General features: G+C 37.4%; 1 protein-coding gene across 2 annotated transcripts in view; it reads right to left on the bottom strand.

Annotated features, from left to right (window-relative positions):
* Nucleotides 1-12,094, bottom strand: part of LOC126816128 (junctophilin-1) — an 85,048-nt gene that overhangs the window by 11,722 nt on the left and 61,232 nt on the right. For both annotated transcript variants that reach the window (XM_050542333.2, XM_050542334.2), the window contains one exon: nt 11,077-11,878. In XM_050542333.2, coding sequence (XP_050398290.1) covers nt 11,077-11,878 — 802 coding nt within the window. The remainder of the gene's footprint in view (nt 1-11,076; nt 11,879-12,094) is intronic.

The raw sequence follows: 12,094 nt of genomic DNA, 5'->3' as shown, positions 1-12,094 counted from the left end.
GGTGTCCATCATTAGTTGTGTACAATTTCTTGTTACTCGGTGTCCATCATTACCATAAATGTCAAAGCCCAAGTAAATTCTTGTATTAGTTTAATCACAAAGTCTGCAGTACGTTTAAGTCTCTCACTGTTCACACAACTGCTAGCAATCCGATCGACAAAGATAAGTGCTCGCTACGTCATTCAAGCAGACAAGCAGAGAGGCTGCCAGTTAGTGATCCCCTTACATTTTTGTCCTGTGCACACTTCATGGATGTTTTTCAAGGAATCCAGTATTTTTCTAGTAAGATTGGGTGTCTTTACTTTGCATATATTATACCAAATATGCCATATTTTGGGGGGAAATAACTACCCTATAAATAATACTTTCGTGGGAATGCATCTTTAAACTGTTAGAATTTCTGTAATTAATATATGTATATTCAACAGTTATGTATGATTAACAGTCTGGCTTCCGTAGACTCGTTCCCGCTCTAATACAGATGTAGAAAGTTAGCTGGCAGGTGGCACTATGGTGAACATAAGTACATTTTTTGTAGTGCTGGGCATTATTTAGGCTTTAGATAAAAGAATTTTATAAAGTTCATATCAAAATATCCTAATACGCCAATATCACAAATTCAGCCCCAAAATTGAAATTTTTCGTCATTTTCATAGTTCATATCCTCAGGTGCAAACCCTATTTTCCCAAATTTTCTGGGGGAGAGCATGACCCTTCTCAGAAGAGAGGCACGTCCACGGTGCCATTTGCCGTGGACCGTCAAGTGTGGGTACATATCTGCACCCCCAGAAGCCCTTGTCCTCCCTACACACAACATTTTTGAGCTAGATATTGGCCTGAACGAAGTACATTATCATCAATATTTGTGAAACAGATCTGCATACTTAAAGCCTCGATGCATCACTTATAGTGCGACATGAATCCCTTGCAAAATACAATATTGTGACAGATTAATCTCTAATAGGAATATCAGTCCAAAAATGGTTCAATTCCATTCAGAATTTACAAAGTTATGATAAATTGAAATTTCATTGATCTAAGCTGCTTGAGCATAACAAGATGCCACCATCTTTTAATGGTGGCAGAGAAACCTGAGGAGTCTAGTTTAAATCCAATTGTATCAAATCCAGGAGTTTCTTAATTAAATGTTAAATTATCAATCTGAGTACAAGCTGTGAGAAATTTGATATTTTAGCGAAAATGCAAATGACGCATCTAGCATTTAACTGTAGTTCCCGAAAAAAATAAATTGAGGAAATGAAATGAAACGAAATGGGGTGTACTGTAATGTCAAACCTTTCTAAAACAGACAGGCTTTAAATCAAGGGAAACTTTCATAATGAAAACAGACTCCAACAATAGATATGTGTATTAAACATAAGAAGTATATTGAACATCTATTATGGTATTTTGATTGTTTACAGACTGGTGTTGTCAAGGTTACATAAATGATGATTGAAGATGTTTGAATGTTAAAGTTGTATAGAAAGGGGTGGGTAACTCTCACATATGTTTTACACCTGTCATTAAGGTAGATGTTGAATCTTAACCATCTGTAAGCTAATATAATCAACCGGACCACTTTTATATGCCCACATGTTAATGTGGTTGTATCTGTCCCTTCTATATGCCCCTAGAGTCATATCCGTTCCTTTAAGTGTATAAGACGCTGGCTCGCTAGCCTGGAGGTTGCTTGTTTACTCTCGGTTTTGGCCGAGAAAGTTCATTGAGATTTTGCCGCGTGTTTTTTCTCCTTGTTGGGTGGGCTGAAAGCTGGGTCCTGTGTACACATTGGAGTACAGGTAAAAGATCCCTTGGCAGATGGTATTCAATATAAGAGTTGACCATAGCGCCGCCGTCCGGATGAAATTTCAATCGTAGCACATTGTATGGCGTATGGCCGTCTTCATTAGCCCAGTCAGCGCAGAAAAGTAGGAAGTTAAACCCCATTTCATTTCATTTCTGTTCCTTGAACTCTTCGTAACCACTCTTGAGTTTTGAGACTTATTTTTCGACACTGCTGGTATTGTTTGACTAATCACAATGTTGATCCCTTTAGATTGGTAATTACTTGAAGAGTTATAACACACCACAACAACACAGATGGTGACGATTCTGGTTACCTTTTTCCAGAAAGAAAGATTCACTGGGTTACGAAATATGCTTTGTGCTAGCTCTCTGTCCTGGAGAACACAACTCCAAAACATATAAACAAACACAAGATAATTGGTGTGAAATATCATTTATTAAATGACGATTTATTAAATAATCATTGGGCTAAATCAAAACCCATTTACCCGGCCAGAGGCCAAATACAGTGCCGATTGAGTTGAAAATATGCTTTATATCCATATGTCTGAGCCCTCTATGAATAACCATCAGTTAACTTATACATTAGAACAACTTTTGTCAAGACTCAATTTTGATATTCACAGAGAATATGCAATTCTGTCATGGCCTTGCCGACAAAATGTTTCATTTGTAAATGTAAGCCATTTCCAATATATGTATGTTATTCACAATGTTTGTTCTGGTATGTTATTTCCAATATTTGTATGTTATTTCCAAAATCTAAATCTTTATTTTGATTACCGTAGCCTACTAGCATTTACTTATTATCAATAAGAAAAAAATCACTATTTGTGTACTAATAAGGCAATTTTAAGTAAAAGATAGGGATATGATTTGAACATCTTTCATTTCCCCCGCCCCGCAAAAATGTGAAAGTTTCAATTGGGAACGAGCAATCACCCAGACTTTGATTTTAGCTGAAAATCTGTGTTCTTGTTAATTTGCCTAGTGTACACATTGACGTGTGCATATAAAACCCTTGAAAGCTGATATTTGAAATAAGAATAGGCTGTAGAGCAGCTGCCTGTGCAAAATTTCCCTCACAGCACACCGCATGGTGTATGCCTGTCTTCATTAACCCAGTCAGTGCAGATCAATAGGATGACTGCTAAACCCCATTTCATTTCCTCTATATTTTGCTGAAATAATACGACCGGCATATAATCTATTAAAGACTGGTCTTAATTCCACAGAGAAAATTCAGATCTGTTTTATTTACTAAATGTCAGCCATATTGCCATCCTTTCACTTTCCTATTTAATTGTGCCAAAGGCAGATGTAAATTCATGTCATATTTTTCTTTATAGACCGTTTCAAATTAATGGACAGGCGATGAGATGCTTGACTATGGCTGTTGTTGAGATCAATAAAATCTATGAATGTATTTAACAAGATCTTCTGTAGTTATAGTCTGATCAGGATATCTATAGCTGTCTATTTTATTGAAATTAACTGAATCTGCTTGTCAGTCTGCATCCATGGCTGCCTGTCGAACTATGAAAATGTCCAAATCCAAATGAAATGAAGAACATTTTTGCCTTCTTAATCAATCTAACTGTCTGTTTTAGCTGTCTCTTTTATTGGAATAAACTAAACCTGACTGTCAGTCTGTTCTGTCAAATTATATAAATGTTCAATTGTGAACCTAAATTATTTGAAAATGACCAACTAAAATTACTGTATGTAATTGCATTTTTAATGTAGGCCTATTCCTTATTGTTAATTGAATTAGCATACATGTATTAATCAAATTTAAATAGCTCAAAATAGTGAGAGCTAATTAATATAAACTAGGCATATATACCTTGTTTCATGTATCCCTATGCCTACTTTATAAATGTATTAAAAACACTTATATGGATATATTACTTCTGAATTTATTAACATGCTATGTTTTGATATACATACAGGTATTGCTATCAAACAAAATGATTATTTGGTTGATAACGATATCTGTATGTGTATCGAAACGTAGCATGTTAATAAATTCAGAAGTAGCATATCAATATAAGTGTTTTTAATTTGTGAAATCTACTTCTATATGTCTTATAAGGATTATTTTATAAATGTTTTAATATTACTGACATTAACTTGAAGCCGGTAGTGTACTTATTTGTTGTGGTCATCAAAAATATATATATGCCTTTTTAGAATACAACATTCTATATAACAAGTATCCATTAATTCTTTTTTAAAAGGGGATCACAGTGGCTAAGTGGGTAAGACACTGGCTCGCTAGCCTGTAGCCGGGTGTTCGATTCCTGCATTGGTTCCCCCTTGTCAGTGATGCAGGATGGAGGGCCTGACAAAGATAGTTGTCTAGTCATTTGGATGGTATGATAAACTGAGGTCCCGTGTGCACGTTGGCGTGCACATAAAAGATCCCTTGACAGTTAGAATTCAATATAAGAGTAGACCGTAGTGCTGCTGTCCGGGCAAAATTCCCTCATAGCACACTGTATAGCGTATGCTTGTCTTCATTAGCCCAGTCGGAGAAGAACAGTAGGACTTAACCCCATTTCATTTCATTTTGAAGAGAGACATATGCCATACATGTGCAGTGAGAGAAATTTTGCCCGCAACATGGCGTGACAGCCTACTCTTAAGTCAAATTATGCCATAATGTGTACACAAGATCTCAGTTTTTGTCCTATCCAAATGACTAGATACTATCCTTGCCGAGCACTCAGACCAGCACCACTGACAAGGGGAAACCACACTAGAAAATCCTGCGAAACTTTCTCGGCTAACACTAGACCTTCTGGTTAGTGATCCAGAACATTACCCACTGGCGGGGGCGGCTGAATGGTTAGCGTGCGCGATTATATCATAAGGTGTCATAGAGTCAGCTGGCATGGGTTCTATTGCCCAGTTGTACATGACCAGGAGTAGGGTTGCCTGTCCAACCTCGTGGGTTTTCTCCAGGTCCTTTGGTTTCATCCCACTGCTAAAGACTCCTACACACAAGCGAATTATTGAAATAAAATTCAACCATATATTAGTCCCAAAATGACCTAGTTTGTGTTGAGTGGAGTTAAACTCTCTCTCTCTATCATATTACCCACTGAAACACTTTGGCTCCAGGTTATAACAGAATGATTGTTACATTGAATTAGGTATATGTATATAATTGATGTTATAGTAAATAGCCTAGTGCAGCGTGGGCACACCTTTACCATTTTTAAAAAATCTTATTGAGAAATGTCAGAATAAGACAGATGTACAAATCGTGGAATGATTTCCAAATTGTGTTATTTTAATACACTGATAAAATTTGATATACTGTCGAAGGTTACTATAACACGGAAAGCAAAACATCAAAATGTTAACTCATATATGTCTGAAATGCCTTTAGGCAAAAATAAATAGGCGTAGATCGAAGAATTCAACTTTTTGGTGGTGTACTGTACATTAATCTTATGGGTGTCTTACTGAGTGTAAATAAAGCGAACAAAATTGAGTTAATTCTTAATTAAGTCTGAGAATGCTTTGTGAACTCGGACCTGACTGGAATATCCAGAGACACTATCTCTGCCAGTGGTATAAAACAGGGCCTCGTTTTTTTTGTCCCATCCAAACGACTTTTCCTTGCCAGGATTACTGACAAGGGAAAAGGGAGCCTCCTGGTTAGCGAGCCAGTGCCATATGCTCTGAGCCACTGTGGATGCAGTCTCAAAATGACAAAAATATTATTAGGGTGAAATAATAAAATCTAGAGTGGACCCAGTTGGTCACCTGGAATATTTTCCTTGTAGTTTACATTTAGCAAAATAAAGCTTCATTTGTTAATCTCTGAAACAACAACTTGCAATGTACATCTAAAAAAAATATGTTTGTCTCACTGTCTGCTAACCCAAAATTTAAACGGAAGCTCATATCCTCCCTGGGGGCTTAGTGGGTAAGACACTGACTCGCTAGCCTGGAGGTCGCGTGTCCGATCAATGCATTGGCCGAGAAAGTTCATCGGTTTTCCCTCCTCAGTGGTGCAGGAAGAAGGGCCTGACAAGAACAGCTGTCTAGTTGTTTGGATGGGATAAAAAAAACAAGGTCCTGTGTACACATTGGCGTGCACGTAAAAGATCCCTTAGCAGTTGGAATTTGATATAAGAATATACCATAGTGCCGCTGCCCTGGCAAAATTTTCCTCATACCACACTGTATGGCGTATGCCCGTCTTCATTAGCCCAGTCGGAGCAGAACAGTAGGACATTAAACCCCATTTCATTTCATTTCATATCCTCCCTAGCATGATCCCAGTATTTTTCACCCCTATGGTTGAAGCACAATATATTTGTTTGAGAAGTGGTACAAGAAGCACAATCAATTGAAGATATTGGCTATTGCCTTCATGTCATGTACCAGAAACAGACTATACCATTAAATACATTCAATGATCTCTGAAGAATCCAGCTGCCTGGCTTCAGCCTCGTGCCTCCATAGCAACCAGAAGAATGGAATTAAAAGGCTGAGACTAAGAAAAACTAAGCTGTGTAGATTATCACTTTTATACCCGATACTGGTAGATTGTGACTATATATGTTTGGTCGAGATTATACTAGTTTTTTTTATTTATGACTTAATAGGTGAATGATATGACATTCTCAACGAAATGATAAAACATGAATGCTGTTAAATATGGATTAATAAATTGGTTGATATTTTTATAAATATTGATTTGCAGGAACATTTAAGCCTTTGTGATGTCAACGTTCTTGACCTTGGGTAAACATATTTATTTGAAGTGAATTAACCATGGTTATTGGTGAAATTGATATAAATTTGATGCCCATCCTCTACAAAAATCTAAATATGGTTCTAAGAATTAAATTTTCATTTTGAAGCCAAAAATGTAATAGAGAGGAATGAGATTCAACTCTCCTATACAATACTGGAGTTGAGACTAACATAGTGTTTTTTTATTTATTTCTATAGCCATGCGTGCAATGAATACTGGAAAACATTTCTTGGAAAGAGATCTTCCCAACTACTTTGTTTTTAATTGCAGGGAGCCATGTTCAGCATTTAATCTAATAAATACTCATCTGGAATCCATCCATCCTTGATACGTGAAAAAATACGAGTTTGTAATAATATTGCCATGTTTTATGAATGACAGGAAATAACAGGTAATTTGCCGACTACTGAATATGTTAGTAAAATATCCAAATTTATTGTCATATCGTGATATAACTGGGAGCTGCGGTGGCTAAGTGAGTCAGGTGCTCACTCACTAACCAGGGAGTCTTGGATTCAATCCCAGTTTTGGCGGAGAAAGTTATCCAGGATTTTCTAGCGTGGTTTCACCTTGTCATGGGGCCAGATGGAGTGACTGATGAGGACAGCATGTAGTTCTTCAGATGGGATGACAAACTGAGGGCCTATGTACACATTGGTATGCATGTAAAACAACCCTTGACAATTGGAATTTAAAATAAGAATATGCCATAGCGCCACTGTCTGGGCAAAATGGCCCCTCATAGTTCACTGCAGAGGTGTACGCCCGTCTTCATTACCGCAGTACCAGTATTCAGAATGGTGGGATGTTAAACCCCATTTCATTTCAATTCATTTCTTTGAATTCCATATGACTAGATAGTCTACATATTCCTTGTCAGTCGTTAATGTGTTACCTACTGGACATAAAAACTTCATAACATAGACGAGGTTATCATTAATATACAAATTGCATCCAAATCATCTATGACCAACACAGCAGGTTAAATTTGTGAAATATTACATTTTTTAAGATACCCAGAGGGAATCCATAAATCAGTGATCCTCAGCATTTAATATAGGCTGCCATATTTGAGGAAGCTAGACTGTAGAATATCATCATATTAGAAAGTGAACGGGAACTCGATTAGAAATCAGCCCAGTTGGTTCAAATAATAGCAACTGAGTGCTAGATTTAGAAAAATGGAGGTGACTAGAGGAAGATGGAGGTGTGTTTTAAATACAACTGAGCAAAGCTAATGATGAGAGAGAGAGAGAGAGAGAGAGAGACCCATGAGGTTTTCCACTCACACAAACTAGGTCATTTCGGGACTAACATATGGTTCAATTTTATTTAAATAATTCGCTTGTGCGTAGGGGTCTTTCTCAGTGGGAGAAAACCGGAGTCCGAGTCGAGTCCAAAGTCGCTGCACGTCGGGTTCGAGTCGAGTTCCAACTCGCTGACTTTAGTACCGAGTCAAAGCCTGTGCTCCATTCAAATCATTAGTTCATTAAATGAGTCAGCAATTCATGGCAATTAAGGTAAGTTAGTGTTATGCCCCCTCGCAGCGACTTGAGTCTTAAGCTCTTTCAAATCGCGAGTTGTCATGACTGCTGAGTCAAGTCTCGAGTCGCAATAAATATCTCAAGACGAGTGGCAAGTCTGGTCATTGGCGTGACTAAAGTCAGACTCAGGTCCAAGTCCACCTTTGAAAACCAGGGTGTGACAGAATCATACTCACCGAGTAAAAACTTATATGGTAACCAACAGGTTTATGCCGATACTCCATATTGAGGTAAATAAGCCTATACACCACCAGATTTATAATCTGACAGATTTTTAGAACTTAAAAGGTGAGTAACTTGGCAACAGGAACAGGTGAAGAGATTTTAGTGCCATACTCGGGAGATTAAAGAGTTAAAAATTGATCGCTAATTTATCAAACGATAACCTCAATATCAAAGGATATCTTAGAAGTTTAACCATTACTTATCAGTTAGGTAGAAGTTAAATCAGTTCATTTCAGCCTATAAACTAAATCACCAGACAAATACCTGGCTAGACCTAAATTTAGAAATTATAAAACACCATTAGTATGGTGCCAAAACTATACTCACAATCTTTAGTTACTTTTAATCATTATGGAATGGAACATCTTTCCATCGTATAATTATGTAATTGCGATTGCCTTATTGTACTGATACAGGAAATGGGTTCTTGACCATTTTCCTATTCGGCTATACCATCTATAAGATGTTGTATTTTTGTGATGTGTTCTGGTATGAAATGCTGAAAGATTTTTGCCACAGGGTAAATGTACTGGTACGTTTATCCTCTTTTGATTTCATATCTGAATAGTTTTATTTCTTAAATGTAAATCTTGAGTTGGATGAGAGATCTATACCTCACATGACGAACCGCAGTTTTAATATGTTATAAGAAACCAATCACGTTAATTTGTAGAAATGTACATGGAAAAAGATTGATACCGTCTACAACAACCCGGTACATACGTTTCTTCAAGCGTGGTCATGTTACAGTCACGAACGGTGGATTCAAGCTACAAATGAACTGTCCACACCAGGAGACAGACAGAGAGAGAGTGAGAGAGCGTGAGAGAGAGTGAGAGAGAGAGAGAGCGTGAGAGAGAGATATAGGGTTTAATATCTACTTGACACAAATTAGGTCATTTTAGGATTATCATATGGTTTAATTTTATTTCAATAACTCCCATGTTCACAGGGGTTTTGTAGCAGTGGGAGGAAACCGGATGACCCTGAGAAAAGCCACAAGGTTGAACAGATGGCCCTACTTCTGGTCACCTACAAAAAATAACAACACATTTGATATGGTTTGGGGTATGAGTATATACTTGTAGCTTATACCTGTTAGACACTATAGAGGTTGAGGTTAAAGGTAGGGTAGATAATCCTAACCTTTTCCCACAATTCCTGATAGAGGAATTTTCCACAAATCGACCTCCCTTTTGTATCTGTTAACATGGCAGACCCTGCTTCCTAATGACTCTGTTCAGAAAGGTCTAAAAAGTGATAAAATGAAATGAAATACTGTTCTGCTCCTAAGCTGGGCTAATGAAGACGGGCATAGGTCATATAGTGTGCTATTAGGGAAATTTTGCCCAGGCAGCGGTACTATCGCCTACTCTTATATCGAATTCCAACTGCCAAGAGATCTTTTACGTGCCTTCTAATGTTTACACGGGACCTCGGTTTTTCGTCTCATCCAAAGGACTAGACAGCTGTCCTTGTCAGGCCCTCCGTTCTGCATCCAAAAAGTGATATCCAATGTTAAATTCAGTATATATTTTCTGGAACAGATGCTCCCTTCAAGCTGCCATTTATGTAAGAATATGTTTGAAGGTTAAACAAATCACCTCATGTTTTTCAAACAAACCTCTGTTGACATAACACCATTAAAACCAGTTAGAATATCAAACCCAGGAAGGTCTGCTGATATTTTGGAAATGACTCCCTATTTCTGAAGATCACGAAGATCATAGGGGTCTCTGAATGTTAATAAAATCAACATAAGAGGTTTCAAATTAAATGAAAATATTTTTGGCGTTTTCATTAGTATCAGGTGGAGGAAATGTTATCGTCATGTGGTACATAGGCGTCAAATATCATTCAGGTGCATACCTCAATACTCCTGACATTTTAAACATGTTATAATGACGTCATCTAGATATCTCGCGTTCATAGAGTAGAAGATGTAATGTGTGATCTCTGCATTTTTGGGTGAAGAATGAATATTGTATAGTTGCTCAATATTATTTCAATATCACTTTAGCTTTGCATGCATTCCTATGGAAATAAAGTTATCTTGGTCGAACTGGTACAGAAGAACTCAACGGTCAACAATTTTCTGGTAACATTAAACGAGACAGAGAGAGAGAAATGGGGTTTAATGTCCACTCAACACAAACTAGGTCATTTTGGGATTAACATATGGTTCAATTTTATTTTAGTGCGTAGGGGTCTTGAGCAGCCGGCGGAAACTGGAGGACCCAGAAAAAACTCACAAGGTTTGAATGGCAACCCTACTCCTTGTCACGTATAACCAGGGAATCGAAACCACGCTAGTTGACTCAATGACAGACCTTATGATACAACGCTCATACGCTAGGTAACATGAAACAGTTATAGGAGATGAACGCCTTGTCAACATAAAACTCTGGCCATTACGAGACTAACATGTGGTCTTGGACACAATGCTACAGAGGTGAATTTTGCCCAGGCAGTGTTTGCTTAGACAGTAGTAGACTTGGGGTCTTGAGAATTGAAATAATCATTATAAAAAATTTCAAACTGTATTTCCCAGATTGCATTTGTCTTGTACTTCAAAATCTAATAAAAATTCATAAAAAGACTTTGGAGGGGGATGTGGTGGGGGAGAGGTAGATTAAAATGGTGGCGAAAAATGGAACCCAGAGTGAGCACTGCACTGTATGTCTTAATTAGGCCGGTAAATATATATTTTTATCAACTTACCTGGTAATGGCAATGTCAGCTTTTTGAAGCGCTATTTGTGCTGCTCTTTGTGCTGATAATAGAGCATTATCCACCCTTTCTCGTAATTTAGAAGTCCGTATTAAGAATAACTTATTTTTCTTTCCAGAAGAAATTAAAACATTATTTTTATATTTTCCCTCCTCTTTCGTGCCGTCTTTGAAATTCGTAACACCGTATCCATATTTTTTATTGTTATACCACTCTCCCTCATATTTTAAACCGTCCGAACGTTCACTAATACCGAACCCCGAACGCTTGTCATTTTTCCACTCTCCCATATACGTTTCAGTCACATTCAGATCTGTTATGTCGTCTTGACTAACAAAACTTAAATTACTGTCTGTATAAACTGAGGCGTTGGTCATTCCAGACTGAGTAGAATCAGCACTCACGTGGCTAATATTACTAATCGTACTGCGAACGGACCCTGTTTGTCGTTTCGGGGAATCGTTTATGTCTCCTGTACTTTTCTGTTTCTTTAATTTTAAACCCGACATTAAAGTTTTACGTAAACTAGATCGACCCTGTTTATCAAAGATGGAGCGTCGTCGACTCGGAGGTGTTTCATCACTTCTGGCTTTTAAAACAAAACCACCACGACTTTCATCAAGTTTCTTATCCCTGTTTTTAACAACTTGTTCATCCTCATTTTCACTGCGGAGCGATGTGAGGGAGTCACGAATCTTCTTAGGACGGTAATGGGAGGCCAGACCGTAAGGCACGCTGGATCGTACACCATAACCATGACGAGTTCCTCGCAACCACTGACCTTGGTACGTGCCTGAAAAATACAAAGAATGATGGATGAATATCAAAATGAAAACTGAATATTTGTTGTATTCAAATTACATAGAATCATGTTGGAAAAAAATAAAACATTTGTTCTAAAAGAGAAATAGTTCATGATGCTCTTTTAAAATGATTCATACTGATATACAATATATACTGCAAATCAAAGTACTGCAAATCAAATTTTTGTCTTGTAACTTGCACCATT

The sequence above is a fragment of the Patella vulgata genome, chromosome 3 (assembly GCF_932274485.2).
Source record: "Patella vulgata chromosome 3, xgPatVulg1.2, whole genome shotgun sequence".
NCBI classification, from domain to species: domain Eukaryota; kingdom Metazoa; phylum Mollusca; class Gastropoda; family Patellidae; genus Patella; species Patella vulgata.
This window is presented reverse-complemented; position numbering and strand designations above follow the sequence as displayed.